General features: G+C 42.6%; 1 protein-coding gene across 12 annotated transcripts in view; it reads left to right on the top strand.

The window, feature by feature from the left end:
- Positions 1-23,178, top strand: part of LOC144503777 (serine/threonine-protein phosphatase 6 regulatory ankyrin repeat subunit C-like) — a 202,902-nt gene that overhangs the window by 152,425 nt on the left and 27,299 nt on the right. For all 12 annotated transcript variants that reach the window (XM_078228639.1, XM_078228637.1, XM_078228640.1 and 9 more), the window contains 4 exons: positions 1,447-1,666; positions 3,323-3,410; positions 19,469-19,552; positions 22,086-22,231. In XM_078228639.1, the coding sequence (XP_078084765.1) occupies positions 1,447-1,666; positions 3,323-3,410; positions 19,469-19,552; positions 22,086-22,231 (538 nt within the window). The remainder of the gene's footprint in view (positions 1-1,446; positions 1,667-3,322; positions 3,411-19,468; positions 19,553-22,085; positions 22,232-23,178) is intronic.

Here is a 23,178-nt window from a genome sequence, read left to right as displayed (position 1 = left end):
ACCTTTTACCACTTGTTCTATCTGTGATGCTGGATCCACCAAGATGAATGTATCTGCCCTGGTGTAGAATGCAAGTGAGCCGTGTGACAATGCCTCCACTTCTGATGCTCCTCCTCTGAAGATTGCACTATCTCCTGCCTCACCTCATGGTGCACCTCCAGCAATGCCCCTGCAAGAGGTGAAAGGCATTTGTTAGTATTGCACGTAGGGAGGGGTTAACCCACAGGATTTTGCAGACCAACATATCTAATTTACTGATGAGAACAGTTCCCCATAAGTGACAGGTCAGTGCCAAGTGACAATGTGATTATGTAGTGCTTTCACCCAGCTACCCCATCTCTACAATAGCCTACACTGCTGCTGTCCTGCCCCATTGCCCTCAGGACGGTCAAGAATGTGACTTCACCGCTGCTTCTCTGCCTCTCCTGGGAATTGTAGGCTCTATTTTCCTACACTGAGAAAAGACAAAGTTCTAAGTATTAGGAGTGCAGTTTTTCTTCAGGAAGTAAACACAACATTTTAGGTGGGTCATTGTTAGGATGTGAATGTGCTTGGACAACGCATTGACATTGAATGTCGGTACTCTGGGGGATGGAGAGTTAAGATGGAGCCTAGGAAGGCATTCTTCTGCATCAACACAAATTGTGCACCTCAGGATATCTGTGCTGGACACTGCTGATGAGATGAGATAAGTGATGACAGCCAGCTAAGCATTGCATGATACTTGCCTTACTGGACCTCAAGAGGTCATTGACGTATTTCCAGCACTGGATTCATGAATCTCTGTACCATATCGACTACCCACGTCCTTTACAACCTCCAACCTTTGGTTAGGATAGCTGGCCTCCTTTTGCTAAACTGTGAAAAAACACCTGTCTTCCTGCCCTGACTAGTTCCAACAACACCTCCAGGACATGTTTGTGAAATAGCAGTTGAGTGGGGGGGTAGTCCTTCCCCATCTTGTATCTATTCCCCTCTTTCATGCCTCTCACTGAGCAAATCACACTATGCATTGCTGCCACTGAGAGTGCTACTGATCATTTATCTGTTTTTCTGATGCTTCATTCTATTCATGCTCCCCCATTGGGCAGTAATCCCCAAGGCAGGCTGTTAATTGGTTGACTCTCTTAAAGAGCATCCAAAAGACCCAGCGCCCCAAGTTTTGGTCCCTGACCCAAAATGGTCCATTAATTGCACCAAGGACTAACTTTGTTAAATTTTGCCATCTGATTCTGTCTTCATTCAGCTCCATTTGCCTAGAGGCTGGATGGATTGTCTATCAGATGGCTTAATATCATTCTTACTTTAGATGTTTGCACTAGTTTTAAACCTTCTGAGGTTTGCTGTTTGTATAAATGCTGCAAGTACTGAACTTAGATGAGTTTGGTGGCTTGGCTTTAGACTATTGTTGGCACACATGATTAAAATGTTGCTTCTTTTTTATAGGTTGTTACTGGTCATGAAGAATGTGTGGAAACATTATTGGAACATGATGCATTTATTCTATGCCGTGATTCCAAAGGAAGGACTCCCTTGCATTTTGCAGCAGCTTGTGGTCATGCAACTTTATTGTGCAATTTATTGCAATCAGCACTTTCTATAACTTCCCTAACAAATCTAATAGATAATCATGGCTATACACCTTTGCACTGGGCTTGTTATAATGGTAAATAATTTATTGCAATTGAAAATTTACAATTTATCTTAATATTTACATATACATTTTCATAAACACCAAATAAATCTTATTACTAAATACCTATATATTAACAGAAAAAATTAACACACCTCTTCATGGAATATTGAATAATCTGAGAGTAAGTTGCAGGTTTGTTACTTGATCTTAGGGTTCAGATCCTCTGAAATTCAAGATTGCGTTAAAACCTTCGATTCTCTAATGTCTGTGTTATATGTGTTGAAGTAATACAGATTATATGACGGTATTAAAATATGGTTTAAAACTGATTTTAAATTTTTAGGAGCGTGTCAAATTTCTAGCATACTGATGAAAAAGGATTTCACTGCAACGAGTTTATCTGAAAATAACGTGCATTCATTCACAGAAAGTTCCTCGGTAAAAGCTTATGGTGTAGAGAGTAACAGATTAGCATGGATAGAAGCTGGCAGAAAACAGACAATATACATAAATGGGTCTTTATCTGATTGGCAGGATGTGATGGGTTGAGTGGAGTCCCACAGGAACATTAACTGGGGCTGGGCCTCTTATCTTTTTACAATTCGCATCAATGACTTGGATAATGTGAATGAAGGCATTGTGGCTAAATTTGCAGACAACACAAAGATAGGTAGGAAAGTATGTTGTTAAGAAAGCAAGACATTTGCAGATGGAAGTATATAGGTTAAGTGAGTGGGCAAAAATCTGACAGATGGCGTATAATGTGTGAAAATATGAAGTTATTTACTTTGGCAGAAAGAATGAAAAGCAGAGTATAACTTAAACAGAACGACTGCAGAGGGATATAGATGTTCTCATGCATGAGTCACAAAAAGTTAGTATGCAGGTACAATATGTAATCAGGAAGGTGAATGGAATGCTTTCCTTTATTAGGAGAGGAATTTAACATTAAGTAAGGATATTATGCTTCAGCTATTCAGGTCATCGATGAGATTGCATTTTGAATGCTGTGTTCATTTTTGGTCTCCTTATTTAAAGAAGAATGTAAATGCAATGGAGGTTTTCTAGATTGATACCTGGAATGAATGGGTTGCTTTATGAGGGTAGGTTGGTCAGGCTTGGCTTGTTTCCAATGGAGTTTAGAAGAGTGAGAGGTTACATGATTGAAGTATATAAGATCCTGAATGGTCTTGACAAGGTGGAAAAAATGTTAGCTGTTGTGGCTGAGTCCAGAACTAGGGGGCACTGTTTTAAAGTTAGGACAGCAGTGAGAAGATTTTTTGCACTAAGGGTTGTGCAACTTTGGAATTCTCTGCCTCAGAAGGTGGTGGAAGCGGGGTCATGAATATTTTTAAAGCAGAGGTAGCTAGATTCTTGTTAGGCAAGGGAATCCAAAGTTATTGGGGATAGATGGGAATGTGGAATGCTAAACACAAACCGATCAGGCATGATCTTATTAAATGGAGGAACAGGTTTGAGAGATACAAACGATTGGTCTAGTTGGACCAAGGAGCGGCACAGGCTTGGAGGGCCGAAGGTCCTGTTTCCTGTGCTGTACTGTTCTTTGTTCTTTGAGAGGCTGAATGGCCTCCTGCTCCTATTTCATACGTTCATAAATAATGCATTCTAACTTTGTAATCTTTTTGTCATTCAGATTTTAATATTCAGAAATATTTGTTTTGTTAGGTCATGAAAGTTGTTTGGAGGTCCTACTGGAACAAAAGGAATTTATCAAATTTGGGGGTGCTCCTTTTACTCCTTTGCACTGTGCTATGTAAGTCAATTATGAGGTAATCTTTCTAAGTAAGGTAAATATTAATATTTCATGGGGAAAATGAAATTATATTACTTATTTAGATTTGGAATATAGCTAACAAATTTTCTGTCCAGCATCCTCTGGCTTTCTCACATGTCTGAGTCATCAAAATCTATTCCTTGAATCTTAAACCAAGCCCATAATCAAATTACAGTATATTCTACCGAGCACACATCTTCACAGTTATATGCTGCCTTAATGAAGTGAACGAAACAGAAAATGTAAGAGGTGAGAATGAATTGAAGGCTCATTGAACACTCCAACACTCTGCAGTTTGGTTTAAACAGAACTAGGCAGCACTATTATATTGTAGTAGAATAACACAAAATACTGTGGTTGCTCGAATTTGAAACAAAAACAGAAAATGCTGGATAAACTCAGCAAGTCTGGCAGCATTCATGAAGCGAGAAAATAGAGTTAACATTTTGAGTGCGTAGAGAGCTGAAGAGAGGTAGGAATGTGATGGATTGTATCTTGTATAAGAGGGGGTGCAGCAGCAGGAGCAGAGTAGAAGTGATTGGTGGAAACTAGGAGAGATTGTAACAAAGATGTGTGGATCACAAGACAGCACTAATGGCAGGGGAAGGTGCAAGTAGTTGCTTAGGGTAAGAATCAGAATGTGTTAATGCTCAGTAAAAGCAAAACTAAAAGACAGATGGCCCGGTAGGGGAGCAGGCATTGGGGAGAGTCAGGGGGTGGGGGGAGGATTTGCACTGGGACAAATGTTTTGATATTAAAATATATTAAAAATGGATAAAAGTGGATGAGAAAGGTCACAGTCTAAATTTATTGAACTCAATGTTGAATCCAAAGCTGAGGTATTGTTCTTCCAGTTTATGTAGGGCCTCACTGAAACATTGCAGCAGAGCAAGGACGGACACTTGGACATGCTGAGTTGAAATGGCAAGTGACAGGATGGTTGGGATCATGCTTGTGGGCTAAGCAAAGGTGTTCCACAGAGTGGTCACCTAGTCTGCATTTAGTCTCCCCAATATAGAAAAGACTACATTGGGAGCAATGAGTACAAGCCCAAATTGAAGGAGGTGCAAGTGAAATGTTCCTTCACCTGAAGAGGAGTGTTTGGAGCCTTGGGGCAGATGTTGCATCTTCTGCGATTGTAAGGGAGGGTGCCTTGGGAAGGGGATGATGAGTTGTGGAATATAGAGAGTGGACCAGGGTGTCATGGAGAGAGCGGTCTCTGCGGAATGCAGATGGAGGTGGGGGAGGAAGGAAGGGGGATGGCGGTGGTGAGAGGGGAAGATGTAGTTTGTGGTGGCATCATGCTGGAGTTAACAAAAATGGCAGAGGATGATCTTTTGAATGTGGAGTCTGGTAGGGTGGAAAGTGAGGACAAAGGGGGTCCCTATTATGGTTCCAAGAGAGAGGGGAAGGGGTTGGGGCAGAAGTGCAGGAAATGGGTCAAACTCAGTTGAGTGCCCTGTCAAACCCAGAGGGGTTGGTTGGGGAACCTCGGTTAAGGGAAAAGGTAGACATATCAGAACTGCCATTTATGAAGGCAGCATCATCAGAACAGATGAGGTAGAGAAACTGGGAGAATGGGAGAGAGTCCTTACAGGAAGCAGGGCGTCAGGAGCGGTACTTGAGATAGCTGTGGGAGTTGGTGGGCTTATGAATATTACTGGTCAAACTATCACCAGAAATTGAGGCAGAAAGGCCAAAGAAGAGAAGTGTTGGAGATGGACCATGTGAAAGTGGGAGAGGGATGAAACTTGGAAGCAAATTCGATCATTTTTTTCCAGGTCCAGATGAGAGTATGAGGCAGCACCAAAACAATCATTGATGGAAAAAGAGTTGTGGGAGAGGGCCTGGGTAAGACTGGAAAAGGGGATGTTCCATGTAATCTACAAAAAGACATGCATAACTGGGGCCCCTACGGGTACCCGTGGCTACTCCTTTTGTTTGCAGGAAGTAAGAGAAGTTAAAGAAGAAATTGTTGAGTGACAGAACAGAACAAGTTCAGTCGGGTGGAGGGGAGTGGTGGTAGTGGATGGGGATTGAATGGGTCTCTGCTCAGTGAACAAGTAGATAGCCCTCAGATCCTCCTGGTGGGGGATGGAGTTATAGAGGGATTGGATATCCATAGTGAAGAGGAGTCCTTTAGGGCCAATAAACTGGAAATTGTTGAGATGAGGTAGGGCATCAGAGGAATCACAAATGTAGATGGGAAGACACTGGACAAGGGGAGAGAGGATGGAGTCAAGGTAGGAAGAAATGAGTTCCATAGGGCAGGAACAGCTATTAGGATGCATCTCCCAGGGCAGTTCTGTTTGTGGATTTTGGGAAGGTGGTAGAAGTGGGCTGGTGGGGTTGGGGGACTATGAGTTTGGAAGCTGTGATGGGAAGATCTCCAGAGATGATAAGGGCAGTCCTGAAAACAATGGCTTCATGATTGTTGGTGGGATTATGGTGAAGGGAAGATAGCAGGAAGTGTCTGTGAGAGTTGGTGCTCAGCCTCAACAAGGTAAAGGTCAGTATGCCAGACAACAGCAACACCACCCTTGTCAGCAGGTTTGATCATAAGGTCAGGATTGGATTGAAGGGAATGGAGTGTGGCAAGTTCAGTGGACAATTGGTTGGAGTGGGTGTAGGGAGCAGAGAAATTGAGATGGCTCCCCCACCACCAGCACTAATCGGCCATGGCCCTGCCCCCTTGTCACTGCCAGGTACCAGGCTGGCACTGCCCCCGACCTCGGGGGCGGGAGGGGGGCCTCAATGGCCTATGTCCCCACCGGTGGGGTGATCACGCATGGGTCCCCGTTGATGGGGACCAGCTTAAGTTCCCACTGGTGGAAACCTCTCCCAGCGTTGGGCGGAGAGGCATTAGCAAGCCTGGGCTCGCTAATGATATGGAAATGGGAATTTCCATATTGTAATCAGGTATGTGCTGATTTCCGGTGTGAGGCCGATTACACCAATAAAAGGGCCTAGGAGAGTTGCAATCAGCTGGATGCCAAGCACCCCACTCATGCCTCCTGGCGCTGCTGCGCTACTCGAGCAGCACAGCGAGCTGGGAGAATCGCCCCCTCGATCTCAGAATGTGGTGAGAACAGCAATCTTAAGGAGTGTTGTATATCACGGGGATAGCTGTAATCATGGATGGATTCAAAACATGAAGGATGGAACTTAAGTTGGAATCAACATGGGGTTGAGCCAGAGATGAAGAAAGTCACTGAGGAAGGAAATGTGGCTATGGAAGCAAGTTTTGGCAAACACCTTGTCAAACATCCAAGTAGGAAATGGAATGAAGCTGAACATGGCAAAAGAGACAGAAGGAAATCCCATTGGAGAGAAAAGCAGTACTTCTTCAAGGTAGCCATTCCTGGAAGAAAAATAGCAGTGAAGTAAAGGCTAAAATAAAGATAAAATACTGCAGATGCTGGAATTTGACACAAAAATAGAGAATGTTGGAAAAACCCAGTAGGTCTGGCATTGTGGATGAGTTAGTGGATCTATTCTTGCTTGTCTTTTTAGTTTGTATGTTGCCTAACCTGTCTTGAATTTTTTAAATCATAAATTTATATTAAAATTACATGAAGGCAATCACTTATGTGTATTGTAGAACTACATTTTGCTGTCAGTTTCATATCCTTACAATACTGAAGGGAAGGAGGCCATGCAGCCCATTGAGTTTGCACCAATTCTCCAACAAAGCATCCCACCATAGTCCCAAGTATTTACCCCACTAATTCTCCTTACCCACACATCTTGGGTCACGAAGGGACACTTTAGCAGAGCTAATCCACCTGACCTGGACTATCTTTGGACTGTGGGAGGAAACTGGAGCACCCGGAAGAAACCCATGCAGGCACGGGGAGACCATGTGAACTCCACAAAGACAGTTACCTGAGGCTGGAATTGAACCTGGGTCCCTGGCGCTGCGATGCAACAGTGCTAACCACTGTGCCACCGTGCCGCCCAATTGCTTTTATTCATTTCACCAAACTGGAAAAAATTGAATTAATTTTATGGAACTTAAAACGGATGCAGAATTCATGATTTTAAAAACAGTAACTTGGGATTTGAGCTTATTTCGGTCAATTTTCAAATTCTGAAATCTGGAAATGAATTCCCAAAGTGTTGAATGTCCTGTAAAGTAAATGATTGAGGGAAAATCTACAGTATTAAGACTAGAAGAAAACCTTTCCAATGTCTTAACTTTAAATGTTATGTTCCATTCAGAAAGTGAACATGGGATTTGAAAAGACGCACTTTTTAAGTATTTAGTTAAATGTAAATGCTGTTTCTGTAGTCATTATTTATGCACTAAGTGGCATTTTTCGCATTTACAGATTTTCTTTGGGGTGGAGCTCTCTGGTGGCTGAATACTTGCATTGTGTTGTGATTCATTATGGTTCTATTAACTTTTGAAGTTATTGCGCATTTCACAACATTCGTAGTAGATATTGATTATTTAGTGTGCTTTTTATGTTGGTTTGTATATATTTTTTCAATTAGGAATCATTTTCAGAAAGGAACAATCTAAAATAGGCATGCCATTTTTAAAACATCTTTAACATGTAGTAAAATCTAGTAATTTGATTCAGTCTTTCCTTTCCACCCATAAATGGAGCTTTTTAAGATCATTAAGTTCAATGTTAAATTCAGTCTTAATTTATTTTGCTATACATTTTATGTTTACTTTCCTCTTTCTTTGTTGAATAAACATTTTTTTTTGTTTTGTTTTGTGCAGTTCAAAGGGATCTATTGTAGGACATCAAACTTTTGTGTGGCTGTAGGTTAGAAACAAACAAATAAACAAAAAATGGGAACAGGAGTAGGCCATTCAGCCCTTAGAGCTTGCTCCGTCATTCATTATGATCATGGCTAATCAAATAGCCTGATCCCACCTTCCCTCCCCCCCCACATCCTTTGATCCACTTCTCCCCAAGAACTATATCGAACTCTTCTTGTAAACGTAAAGGCTGCAATCTCACTAGCTTGTTGATGTGCATGGTGAACCAGTCTGACTTACATTTTTGCGACCTGCATTTATTTAAGAGTACAATTAACATGTATAGAAACTAACTTAGCAATAACTTTTGCTAGTTACAAACAAGAAACAAAAACCATGATGTTGTATAATCCTTGACCAATATATGAAATGTTCCAACCAAACAACCCTCCTTAAACAAAGCCCTTGTCACAGGTTTAGCACAGAAAATACAAATGCTCACATGATGCTGGAACTTAGTCATTTGGTTGGATGCTGCAGTTCTCTTGATATACACATAGACAAAGCTTGAAGTCAGAATAGCTTCCCAAAACACCAGGAAGAGACAAAGAGGCTCAAGGTACTAACTAGAAAACCAACAACAGCAGAATTTTCACTCCAGGAAGGCCAGGAGACCTGCTTCCAGCTAGCCAGCAGAATTTACAAGACCAGGGAGAGAGAGAGAGAGAGAGAGGGATGCTAGGTACACTCGCATTACAAACCACATCAACTTCCCCAACACCGTTTCTTGACTGATTTACCTCTGTTCCTCCCATCATAGTGAGAGGGAGTTCAGGTGTTTCAATATGTCGGTATGGACCTGATGGGCAGTAGGGCCTCGTCTCTGCTGTATGATTCTATGATTGACTAAATCCTGAGGTTACCTTCATTTCTGGAATGTTATTTGTGTCCTCCTTTGTGAAGACAGAACTAAAGTATGTATTTAGTTGGTCAGCCATTTCTTTGTTCCCCATTAAAAATTCCCCTGTTTCTGACTGTATGAGACCTACATTTGTTTTCACCAATCTTTTTCTCTTCACATACCTATAGAAACTTTTACAGTCAGTTACTATGTTGCCTGCAATCTTAATCTTGTACTCTATTTTTCCTTTCTTAATCAATATCTTGGTCTTCCCTTGCTGAACATTAAACTGCTCCAAATCCTCACATCAATTGTCTTTTCTGGTCAATTTGTATGCCTCCTCCCTGGATCTGATACTATCTCTAATTTCCTTTATAGGCCATGGTTTAGCCCCCTTTCCTGTTTTACTTGTGGACCAGACAAGAATAAACAATTGTTGCAGTTCACCCATGAGCTCTTTGAATGTTTGCCATTGCCTGTCCACCTTCATCACTTTAAGTAACATTTCCTAATCCATCATCGCCAATTCGCACCTCATACCATCATAGTTTCCTTTATTAAGATTCAGGACCCTAGTCTCAGAAACAAATACATCACTCTGCATCTAGATGAAGAATTCTATCATGTTATGGTCACTCATCCCCAAGGGGTCTTCATAACTTCATAAGATATAGGAGCAGAATTAGGCCATTCGACCCATCAAGTCCACTCCACCATTTGATCATGGCTGATATGCTCCTCATCCCCATTTTCCTGCCTTCTCCCCATAACCCATTACTAATTCAAAATCTGTCTAACTCCTTAAATTTACTCACTGTCCCAGCATCCACCGCACTTTGGGGTGGCGAATTCCACAGATTCACAACCTTTTGGGAGAAATAGTTTCTCCTCAATTCTGTTTTAAATTTACTACCCCTTATCCTAAGACTATGACCTCTCATCCTAGAATGCCCCACAAGAGGAAGCATCCATACCTTTTATCATCTTGTATACCTCAATTTGATCTCCCCTCATTCTTCTAAATTCCAGAGAGTATAGGCCTAAACTATTCAATCTGTCTTCACAGGACAAACCCTTCATCTCTGGAATCAATCTAGTGAACCTCCTCTGAACTGCCTCCAAATAAGGGGACCAAAACTGTGCACAGTACTCCAGGTGCAGCCTCACCAATGCCTTGTATAGTTGCACAATATTTCCTTACTTTTCTATTCCTTTAGCTATAAATGCCAATTCCATTTGCTTTCTTTATTATCTGCTGCACCTGCATGCTAGTTTTCTGTGACTCATGACCGAGGACACCCAGATCCTTCTGCACCGGAGCACCCCGAAGTCTCTCCCCATTCAGATAATATGTTGCCTTCCCATTTTTCTGACCAAAATGCTTATCCACGTTAAACTCCATCTGCCACATTTTGGCCTACTCTCCTAACCTATCTATATCCATTTGCAAGGTTTTTATTTCCTCATTACAACTTACTGTCCCACCTATTTTTGTGTCATCTGCAAATTTGGCTCTAGAGCATTATATCATTAATATAGATTGTAAAAGCTGAGGATGAAGGACCGAACCCTGTGGCACCCAACTAGTTACTCCTTGCCATCCAGAAAAAAAAACATCTATCCCGACTCTGTCGTCTGTCCATCAGCTGGTCACCTATCCAAGCTAATAAATTACCCCTAATCCCATGTGATCTAACCTTGTGAATTAACCTTTTGTTACCTTATCAAATGCCTTCCGGAGGTCCAGATATACTACATCTATAGGATCCCCATTATCCACTTTGCTTGTTACATCCTCACAGAACTCTAGCAAATTAGTCATAAAACCATGCTGACTCTGATGAATAGCGTTTTGACTTTCCAAATGTCCTGATAATTGATAATTCCTTGATAATTGATTCTAACACTTTCTCAAACACAGATGTTAAACTAACTGGTCTGTAATTTCCCACACTTTGCCTCCCTCCCTTTTGAATAAGGGCGCTACATTAGCAGTTTTCCAATCCACTGGAACCTTTCCCGTATCCAGGGAATTTTGGAATATTATAACCAACAGATCCACTTCCTTTAATTCCCTAGGATGTAGGCCATCAGGCCCGGGGGACTTATAGTCCTTCAATCCCAATAGTTTGCTGAGTACCTTTTCCCTATCGATGTTGATTTTTCTAAGTTCTACTCTTTCTATTACCTCTGACATGCCCGTTCCCATAGGAATGGTACTAGTGTCCTCCACCGTGAAAACTGAGGCAAAGTATTGATTTAGTATCTCTGCCATTTCAGTGTTCCCGACTATTAATTCTCCAGTTTCATCTTCCAAGGGACCAACATTCATCAAGCGACTCTCTTCCCTTTTATATACTTAGTTTTTGCTATCCTTCTTGATATTTTGCACTAGTTTTCTTTCGTAATTTACCTTGGCTCTTTTTATTACTTTTTTAGTATCCCTTTGTTTATGTTTGAAAGTTTCCCAATCTTCCAGCCTGCCACTGGCCTTTGCAATATGGTATATCTTAGATTTTGTCTTTTTATTGTCCTTGACCCTCCTTGTTTAGCCGTGGATGTTTTTTACCCTTAGCCTTACCATCTTTCTTCCCCACTGGAATATATTTTAGTTGTGAGGACTTGGATACCTGCTTAAATAACCGCCACTGCTCTGTGCCCTTGTTGCTCTTAGTTCTTCACTATACTGAACACCACTAGGAAGAAGTACTGATTCGGCAGCTGATATAGGGTCGTGGGTAGTAATCAGCATGCGGCTTCCTTGTTCCTTTTTGGCCTGATGCTATGAGATGTCATTGGGACTGGAGTCAATGTTGAAGATTTCCAGGGCTATTTCCTCCTGACTGTATATCACTGTGCCAGCACCTCTGGCAGGGCATACCCAGGGATGGTGATGGTGGTGCGTGGGATACTGCCTGTTTGGGTATGATTTGGTGAGCATGATTATATCATACTGCTGCTTGACTAGTCTGCAGGGCACTTGGTAGTAAGAAGAAGTTTACAATTCAAGAGGAATAGGTTGCACCTGAACTGGAGGGGGATTAACATCCTGGCGGGGAGATTTGCTCGAGCCACTTGGGAGGGTTTAAACTAGTTTGTCTGGGGGGTGGGATCCAAAGCAGTAGGGAGACAGAAGAGAAGTGTGAGGACAGCACAGAAGTTAAAGAGAGCACATTAAGCAGTAAAGGCAGTGTCAGTAATCCTAGTACCAGACAGATCAGGCAAAAGCAAGACAGAGAGCAAGGGAAATCCAGATTAAACTGCATTTATTTCAATGCAAGAGACCTGACGGGCAAGGCAGATGAACTCAGGGCATGGATGGGTACGTGGGACTGGGATATTATAGCAATTACTGAAACATGGCTAAGGGAGGGACAGGACTGGCAGCTCAATGTTCCAGGGTACAGATGCTATAGGAAAGATAGAACAGGAGGTACGAGAGGAGGGGGAGTTGCACTTTTGATTAGGGAAAGCATCACGGCTGTACTGAGAGGGGATATATCAGAGGGTTCGGCCACTGAGTCCAAATGGGTAGAACTGAGAAATAAGGAGGGGGAAATCACTTTGGTAGGGTTGTACTATAGGCCCCCAAATAGGCGGGAAATTGAGGAGCAAATATGTAAGGAGATTACAGACAGCTCCAAGAATAAGAGGGTAGTAATAGTCGGAGATTTTAACTTTCCCAACATTGACTGGGACAGCCATAGTATTAAAGGGGGCGAAGAGCTGGGTCTGTGTCATTTCCCTCCATTGGCGATGAGCTGGGTCTGTGTGATTTCCCCCATTGGTGATGAGCTGGATCTGTGTGATTCCCCCATTGGCGATGAGCTGGATCTGTGTGATTCCCACCATTGGCAATGAGAGAAATTTGTTGAGTGAGTGTATTCTGGAGGAATTTCTCATTCAGTATGTGGATGGCCCGACTAGAGAGGGGGCAAAACCTGACCTCCTCTTGGGAAATAAGGAAGGGTGGGTGACAGAAGTGTTAGTGAGGGATCACTTTGGGACCAGTGACCATAATTCTATTAGTTTTAAAATAGCTATGGAGAATGATAGGTCTGGCCCAAAAGTTAAAATTCTAAATTGGGGCAAGGCCAACTTTGATGGTATCAGGCAGGAACTTTCAAAAGTTAATTGGGGGAGTCTGTGGGAAGGTAAAGGGACATCTGGTAAGTGGCAGGCTTTCAAAAGTGTGTTAACCAGGGTTCAGGGTAAACACATTCCTCTTAGAGTGAAGGGCAAGGCTGGCAGAAGTAGGGAACCTTGGATGACTCGGGCTATTAAGGCCCTGGTCAAGAAGAAGAAAGAGGCACATGACATGCATAGGCAGCTGGGATCAAGTGAATCCCTTGAAGAGTATAGAGGGTGTAGGAGTAGAGTTAAGAGAGAAATCAGGAGGGCAAAAAGGGGACACGAGATTGTTTTGGCAGATAAGACAAAGGAGAATCCAAAGAGCTTCTACAAATACATAAAGGGCAAAAGAGTAACAAGGGAGAGAGTAGGGCCTCTTAAGGATCAACAAGGTCATCTATGTGCGGATCCACAAGAGATGGGTGAGATCCTAAATGAATATTTCTCATCGGTATTTACTGTTGAGAAAAGCATGGATGTTAGGGAACTTGGGGAAATAAATAGTGATGTCTTGAGGAGTGTACATATTACAGAGAAGGAGGTGCTGGAAGTCTTAAAGCGCATCAAGGTAGATAAACCCCTGGGACCTGATGAAGTGTATCCCAGGACATTGTGGGAGGCTAGGGAGGAAATTGCAGGTCCCCTAGCTGAGATATTTGAATCATCGATAGTCATGGGTGAGGTGCCTGAAGATTGGAGAGTGGCAAATGTTTTGCCTTTGTTTAAAAAGGGCTGCAGGGAAAAGCCTGGGAACTACAGGCCAGTGAGCCTCACATCTGTGGTGGATAAATTGTTGGAAGCTATTTTGAGAGACAGGATCTACAGGCATTTAGAGACGCAAGGACTGATTAGGGACAGTCAGGCTTTGTGAGTGGAAAATCATGTCTCACAAATTTAATTGAGTTTTTTGAAGGGGTAATCAAGAAAGTAGATGAGGGCAGTGCAGTTGATGTTGTCTACATGGACTTTAGCAAGGCTTTTGACAAGGTACCGCATGGTAAGTTGTTGCATAAGGTTAAATCTCACGGGATCCAGGGTGAGGTATCTAAATGGATACCAACTTGGCTTGTTGACACAAGCCAGAGGGTGGTTGTAGAGAGTTGTTTTTCAAACTGGAGGCCTGTGACCAGCGGTGTGCCTCAGGGATCGATGCTGGGTCCACTGTTATTTGTCATTTATATCAATGATTTGGATGAGAATATAGGAGGCATGGTTAGTAAGTTTGCAGGTGACACTAAGATTGGTGGCACAGTGGACAGTGAAGAAAGTTATCTCCAATTGCAATGGGATCTTGATCAATTGGGCCAGTGGGCTGACGAATGGCAGATGGAGTTTAATTTAGACAAATGCGAGGTGATGCATTTTGGTAGATTGAACCAGGGCAGGACTTACTCAGTTAATGGGAGGGTGTTAGGAAGAGTTACAGAACAAAGAGATCTGGGGGTACATGTTCATAGCTCCTTGAAAGTGGAGTCATGGTGAACAGAGTGGTGAAGAAGGCATTCGGCATGCTTGGTTTCATCGGTGAGAACATTGAATACAGGAGTTGGGACGTCTTGTTGAAGTTGTACAAGACATTGGTAAGGCCACATTTGGAGTACTATGTGCAATTCTGGTCACCCTATTATAGAAAGGATATTATTAAACTAGAAAGAGTGCAGAAGAGATTTACTAGGATGCTACCGGGACTTGATGGATTGAGTTATAAGGAGAGGCTGGATAGACTGGGACTTTTTTCTTTGGAGCGTAGGAGGCTGAGGGGTGATCTTATAGAGGCCTATAAAATAATGAGGGGCACAGATCAGTTAGATAATCAATATCTTTTCCCAAAGGTAGGGGAGTCTAAAACTAGAAGGCATAGGTTTAAGGTGAGAGAGGAGAGATACAAAAGGGTCCAGAGGGGCAATTCTTTCACACAGAGGGTGGTGAGTGTCTGGAACAAGCTGCCAGATGTAGTAATAGAGGTGGGTACAATTTTGTCTGTCAAAAAGCATTTAGATAATTACATGGGTACGATGGGTATAGTGGGATATGGGCCAAATGCGGGCTATTGGGATTATTTTAGGGGTTTTAAAAAAGAAAGGGCGGCATGGACAAGTTGGGCCAAAGGGTCTGTTTCCATGCTGTAAACCTCTATGACTCTATGACTAATGTCAGTGGGAGCTGCTGATTTCCAGTACCGAGGTCGATGCGAGGTGGTCTGATGGTTTCATTTCTTGGTTTTCTGGGCAATTCCAGAGGGCATTTGACACATTAAATCACATTGATGTAGGTCTGGAGATGCATGTAGGTCAGACCAGATAGAGACAACAGACTTCCATCCTTACAGGGCATTAGTGAACCAGATAGGTTTTTATGATGATTAACAATCATGATGATGATTACTGAGACTAGCTTTTAAAAAAAATTTCAGTCTTATTAATTGAATTTAAATTCCACTCCCTGCCATTGTAGGATTTGAACTCTTGTCCTCAGAGCCTGGGCCTCTGGATTAATAGTCCAGTGACATTAACACTATGCCACTGTTTTCCCTCATGTTGAAGATGTCAATCTTAAATTATAAATTTGAATCTTTGTATTCTGTACAATGTTTCAGACAACATTCAGCTAATAGGGGCGGCACAGTTGTTAGCACTGCTGCCTCACAGTGCCAGGGACATAAGAACATAAGAAATAGGAGCAGGAGTAGGCCATCTGGCCCTTCGAGCCTGCCCCGCCATTCAACAAGGTCATGGCTGATCTGAGCGAATCAGTTCCACTTACCCGCCTGCTCCCCATAACCCCTAATTCCCTTATCGATCAGAAAACTATCTACCCGTGATTTAAACATATTTAACGAGGAAGCCTCCACCACTTCAATGGGCAGAGAATTCCAGAGATTCACTACCCTCTGAGAGAAGAAGTTCCCCCTCAACTCTGTTCTGAACCGGCCCCCCCTTATTTTGAGGCTGTGCCCTCTAGTTCTGGTTTCCCTTCTAAGTGGAAAGAATCTCTCCACTTCTACCCTATCCAGCCCCTTCATTATCTTATATGTCTCTATAAGATCACCCCTCATCCTTCTAAACTCCAACGAGTAAAGACCCAATCTGTTTAATCTCTCCTCATAAGCTACACCCCTCATCTCCGGTATCAACTTGGTGAACCTTCTCTGCACTCCCTCCAAGGCCAATATATCCTTTCGCAAATAAGGGGACCAAAACTGCACACAGTACTCCAGTTGCGGCCTCACCAGTGCCTTGTACAGTTGCAGCAAGACCTCCCTGCTTTTATATTCTATCCCCCTCGCGATAAAGGCCAACATTCCATTCGCTTTCTTGATCACCTGCTGCACCTGCAGACTGAGTTTTTGCGATTCGTGCACAAGGACCCCCAGGTCCCTCTGTACAGTCGCACGATGTAATTTTTCTCCATTTAAATAATATTCCAATTTACTATTATTTCTTCCAACGTGGATAACCTCACATTTGCTAACGTTATATTCCATCTGCCAGATCTTCGCCCACTCGCTCAGCCTATCCAAATCTCTCTGCAGACTTTCCGCGTCCTCCACGCAATTCGCTTTCCCACTCACCTTCGTGTCATCAGCAAACTTGAATACCCTACATTCAGTCCCCTCCTCCAGATCATCTATGTAAATGGTAAACAATTGAGGCCCCAGCACTGATCCCTGCGGCACGCCACTGGTCACCAACTGCCAACCAGAAAAGCATCCATTTATCCCAACTCTCTGCTTCCTATTAGATAGCCAATCCCCAATCCACGCCAACACCTTACCCCTAACTCCGTGTACCCCAATCTTCTGCAGCAACCTTTTGTGAGGCACCTTATCGAACGCCTTCTGGAAATCTAAAAACACCACATCCACCGGTTCCCCTCTGTCAACTGCACTAGTCACATCTTCATAAAAGTCCAGTAGATTCGTCAAACACGACTTTCCCTTCATGAATCCATGCTGCGGGTCAATAGCTTCCACACCCATCGACCTGGGGTCGATTCCCGGTTTGGGTTAATATCCATGTAGAGTTTGCATGTTCTCCCTGTGTCTGTGTGGGTTTCCTACAGGTGCTCCAGTTTCCTCCCACAGTCCAAAGATGTGTGGGTTAGATATATTGGCCATGCTAAATAGCCCCTTAGTGTCCCAGAATGCGTAGGTTAGAGGGATTAGCGGGGTAAATATGTGAGGTTTCGGGGATAGGGCCTGGATGGTATTGTTGTTGGTGCAGACTCGATGGGCCAAATGGCGGCCTCCTGCACAATAGGGATTGTATGATAATTCAATTCATAGAAACCCTACAGTACAGAAAGAGGCCATTCGGCCCATCGAGTCTGCATTGACCACAATCCCACCCAGGCCCTACTCCCATATCCCTACATATTTTACCAGCTAATCCCTCTAATCTATGCATTCCAGGACACTAAGGGGCAACTTTAGCATGGCCAATCAACCTAACCCGCACATCTTTGGACTGTGGGAGGAAACCGGAGCACCCGGAGGAAACCCACACAGACACGAGGAGAATGTGCAAACTCCACACAGACAGTGACCCAAGCTGGGAATCGAACCCAGGTCCCTGGAGCTGTGAAGCAGCAGTGCTAACCACTGTGCTACCGTGCCGCCCCTTGGTCAGCAAAATCATATTCTGAAGAACAGGCATAAGATACTGATTAAAGTTGTTGATGAACATTTGAAGTTTGTGGTTAAAATGTGAATTTAGAAAGCTGGTGTATGGGTGTGAAAGATTTCACATTCTCCAAAGAAGCTATTGACACTGACCCCAATATTTGTGGGGAGGATGCAGAGAGGCCAAAACGGACCAGCGATTCTATTGCAATTAGGGCTGCAGAAGTCTTGGTGAATTTAATGTCAGAACCACATTACATTTTTTATCTTCTGTTTCTCACCCACCAGTGTCAAATTGGGAATGTCCCAGCAATAGGGAGGGAAGAAGGCTGGAAATAAGAGCTTGGGGGAGTGTATGGTTAGCTGAGGGGTGGAGGAAGATCAACCATAATTCTCGGTGCTTGATATTGCCAGAGAGGGGTCTGTAATCACAGCAGAGGGATAGAAAGAGTCTATGATCCAAACAGAGGATGCCAAAGGGGGAGGACAAGAGGGAGCATTCTTGCTCCTCCCAACCCATGTGAAGTGCTGTAAAAGACATAACTTTGAGCTGACATCTTCCTTCTACCTTTCACTGCCGTGTTTTCCAAAACCTGGGAAAGAAATACGGAAATTGTTTGCTCTAAATCAGGCTCCCAATTGCACATGGGAGTATAAGTAGGTTACTGAGAGTGTCTGGCATCTGCATGTGGGACATTTATGTTGCAAAACTCCTCTTCATAAAAATGACAACCAGCATATGCAAGCTCGGCTAGAGATGCAATTTCCATTTTTTTAAAAATCCTCGTATTCATTGTAGTGGGAGGGGAATTTAATATTGAGACCACTGTATGCTTTGCTGTCTTTTTTACTAGTTCCATTTTGTAAAGTACAATATTTGCAAGTCCTTTTCGGTGACTATCTTGGCTCTGAGCCACACTGCTACAGATACAATTTATAAAAGAATAAGTCATTCTGAGCCAAATTTCAAAACTGGCCAGTAAGCCAGTTTTGTCACTTGCCAATTTGGCCCCACACACAAATGTCCCCATTCAACAGTTTCTCTTCAGTCCATGCCTGGGCTTTGCCCCCTCCCACTCAAACCTTATCTATCACCTCTGACCTAGTTCATAATGAAGGCTGCACTTAGTCTTGACTGCCTGTGTGCAACACTACAGTGGAATAATTGGCAACTGATATTTGCTGGATTATTCTGTCCCATAATTGCAGATACTTCTTGTCCTGGATTGCTAACATTAAAATATTTTGGGAAGAAAGAGCTTTTGCTTAGTTTTCATTTAAGGCGCTATTGAACATTGGTTCTACTTTGATCAGTTTCAAATGACTTGCGTTTTTGAAAATGTGTTTGAATCCCATTTCAGAAAGAACTTTTCACCCAGTGATGTTTGGAATAACTTGCCAAGTGCAATTGAAATTTAAATGTTGAAGGACGTTCAAAATATAATTGGATGCTGTGATAGAACATTACAGTACAAGTGCAATGAGCTTTTATAGGCTAAATGGACTTGAATTACGCATAGATTCTGTACCTGGATTTTCAGTAAGATAAAGTTGATATAAAAGCAATAAAGGTCACTACAAGTAGTGCATGCTATTACATTCCAGATACTAATTGTTCCAATGTGCTCTTGCTCCAACAGCATAACCAAACATTCTTCCTTTGCTTACAGAATAAATGACCATGAAAATTGTGCAGAAATGTTAATAGAAGCTTTAGATGCTACAGTTATTGATTCCAGAGATGCCCAAGGAAGGTACGAGAAACAAATGAAACTTATAGTTGCACAATGTTTTTTAAATTCAGTATTCAAAATTATTAGAATTTTTGTGAGTTATTAAATCAAACTGAAATTTATTGTGACGCTCAAAAAATGTTAGAGATATTACAAATTGGAACCCCAATCCCCTTTAGTTCTAGAAATTTTATGATCTCAGTAGTTGAGATTATAAGGGTGTGAACCTTTGAGAGGAGGAGGGAATGTCACAATGGATTTCCTGTACTTTTTGTAAATTTGCCTTTTTGACATTGATTACTTGAAAATGCCATTTGTATGATTTGTGTTTCTTGGCACTGAGAATAGTGTTGCCGTTCAGTCTTATAATTTTATTTTAGGATTTGAAACTTTTTGAATATTGCTTCTGAAATTCTAATTTATATTGTAACTGCGCCCAAACATAGATCCTAAGCTCTGAAAATTTCTTAAAAGCTTTTGAGTTGGAGGAACAGGATGGCATAAATCTTGTGCCTCTGGACCTTTTTTACAGAGTAAGAGTTTTAACAACACCAGGTTAAAGTCCAACAGGTTTATTTGGTAGCAAATACCATTAGCTTTCGGAGCGCTGCTCCTTCGTCAGATGGAGTGGAAATGTGCTCTCAAACAGGGCACAGAGACACAAAATCAAGTTACAGAATACTGATTAGAATGCGAATTCCTACAGCCAACCAGATCTTAAAGATACAGACAATGTGGGTGGAGGGAGCATTAAGCACAGGTTAAAGAGATGTGTATTGTCTCCAGACAGGACAGCCCGCAAGTCCAGGAGGCAAGCTGTGGGGGTTACTGATAATGTGACATAAATCCAACATCCCGGTTTAGGCCGTCCTCATGTGTGCGGAACTTGGCTATCAGTTTCTGCTCAGCGACTCTGCGCTGTCGTGTGTCGTGAAGGCCGCCTTGGAGAACGCTTACCTGAAGATCAGAGGCTGAAGTGCTCCCCCACAGGAAGAGAATAGTCTTGCCTGGTGATTGTCGAGCGGTGTTCATTCATCCGTTGTCGTAGCGTCTGCATGGTTTCTCCAATGTACCATGCCTCGGGACATCCCTTCCTGCAGCGTATCAGGTAGACAACGTTGGCCGAGATGCAAGAGTAGGTACCGTATACCTGGTAGATGGTGTTCTCACGTGAGATGATGGCATCCGTGTCGATGATCCGGCCGGATCATAGACACGGATGCCATCATCTCACGTGAGAACACCATCTACCGGGTATACGGTACATACTCTTGCAACTCAGCCAACGTTGTCTACCTGATACGCTGCAGGAAAGGATGTCCCGAGGCATGGTACATTGGGGAAACCATGCAGACGCTACGACAATGGATGAATGAACACTGCTCGACAATCACCAGGCAAGACTATTCTCTTCCTGTGGGGGAGCACTTCAGCCTCTGATCTTCAGGTAAGCGATCTCCAGGGCGGCCTTCACGACACACGACAGCGCAGAGTCGCTGAGCAGAAACTGATAGCCAAGTTCCGCACACATGAGGACGGCCTAAACCGGGATGTTGGATTTATGTCACATTATCAGTAACCCCCACAGCTTGCCTCCTGGACTTGCTGGCTGTCCTGTCTGGAGACAATACACATCTCTTTAACCTGTGCTTAATGCTCCCTCCACCCACATTGTCTGTATCTTTAAGATCTGGTTGGCTGTAGGGATTCGCATTCTAATCAGTATCCTGTAACTTCATTTTGCGTCTCTGTGCCCTGTTTGAGAGCACATTTCCACTCCATCTGACGAAGGAGCAGCGCTCCGAAAACTAATGGTATTTGCTACCAAATAAACCTGTTGGACTTTAACCTGGTGTTGTTAAAACTCTTACTGTGTTCACCCCAGTCCAACGCCGGCATCTCCACATCATGACTACCTTTTTACAGATGCAGTCCAGACTGATGGGACAAATATTTTCTGTCTGCTAGCTGTAAGAGTCCTTTCCAAAATGAATTCGCGTTTCAATCAAGTTCATTGTAGGCATTGGCCCACAGCATAAAACTAGATCAAATTGACCATGTCAGTCAGAGAGGCCTTAAGATGGCTGGTGGTGGAAATGAGGAAAAATGTTATGCTGCTGCAGGAAAGGTTACTTCTGAAGTAAGGTCGCAACTGAGGCACCTTCCAGGGGCAAAGTAGAAGGAGTTTTATATTACATTTGGCTGAGATATTCATGACTTTAGAGATGTTGAAACTGACATCAAGTGCCTTAATTAGAAATCCCTCACATTAATTTCATCCAACTTTAATGGGAATGAACAGTTGTAAGGAAAAGATTGATTTTTAGATCAAGGGGTGAATCACAAATGGTCTTGATTTTCAACCACAAGTCCAGGCAAATAGGCAGCATCCAAGGTATTAACTAGTTGGCACATATGATTGGATAAGATGAGGCCTAAATGACACTGTTGCTGTGACGTCACAAATAATCGTTTTGTTCATCAGGACTTGAGTAATTAAGTTACCAAAGACCATACATGTTGAAAATAACTTTGTCTGGGATTGTGTTTTTAGAACCCCACTTCATGCAGCTGCTTTTACAGACCATGTGGAGTGCTTGCAATTGCTGTTAAGTCATGGTGCACAAGTGAATCCTGTTGATAAGTCAGGAAAAAGTCCATTAATGATGGCAGCCGAAAATGGACAGTGTGGAGCTGTGGGTATGTAACAGTGACTTTTCTCTGCTTTCCAAAATGGTCAGGCAGATAATAAAATTGTTCTTATTTCTGTAAAATCATTTCTGCCCCAAACTTTTTCTCGAATACTGAAGACTGCAGATATGTTGCATTCTCCAAGTAATTTGTGTTTTGCACTTCGGCAAATCATGTGGGTCAGTACACAGGATGTTGGAATGAAATGTGTTTTCACTGTCAGTGTTCTTGTTCAACTCTGAACTTTTTCCTCCTTCATAGATAAGATAAAATATCTAGAAAACTATATAATATTTATTAAATAAATTCCTGACTTTATTTCACATCAAACATATTGTATCCGCCAGAATTTTTGTATGCTGTCATTTTTAAAATACTTGTTAGTATCCCGTTTTCGATCAGTTACTGCTTCAATAATTCATTCCAATTACATTGAAATGGTTCGATGTGGATTTGTGATCTTGATCTCAAATTTACATAGGTTGTGAAATGGAGGCAAGATGTTTCCCAAAATAAAAAAAAATAGAAAATTAGCATGTGGTTAGGGAGTGACATTGAATGGAGATAGAAAGTTGTGTAGTTAGCAGAGCAGAAAAATATGTTATGAACAAATAATTTCATGTAATAAAAGCAGAAAATTCTTTAAGCACTCAGCAGTTTGGACAGCATCCATGGAGAGATAAACCAAGTTAACAGGCTGAATTTTACCCGTCCTCATGGCCTGGTGTTGGTGCGTGTGGGAAGTTGAAGTAGCAAAAAATGCCAATTTGTCAGGAAGCAGGTAGGGACTTGCAATTGACTCGCGCATGGATAAAAGCAAATTACTGTGGATGCTGGAACCTGAAACCAAAAGAGACAATGTTGAAAAATTTCAACAGGTCTGGCAGCAGCTGCAAGGAAAGAAAGGAACTGATGTTTTGAGTTTCGATGATCCTTTGTCAAAGTTCACTCACACA

Source organism: Mustelus asterias, chromosome 14 (genome assembly GCF_964213995.1).
Source record: "Mustelus asterias chromosome 14, sMusAst1.hap1.1, whole genome shotgun sequence".
Lineage (NCBI taxonomy): Eukaryota > Metazoa > Chordata > Chondrichthyes > Carcharhiniformes > Triakidae > Mustelus > Mustelus asterias.
The sequence above is the reverse complement of the archived record's forward strand: the minus strand, read 5'-3'. Positions and strand labels throughout refer to the sequence as shown.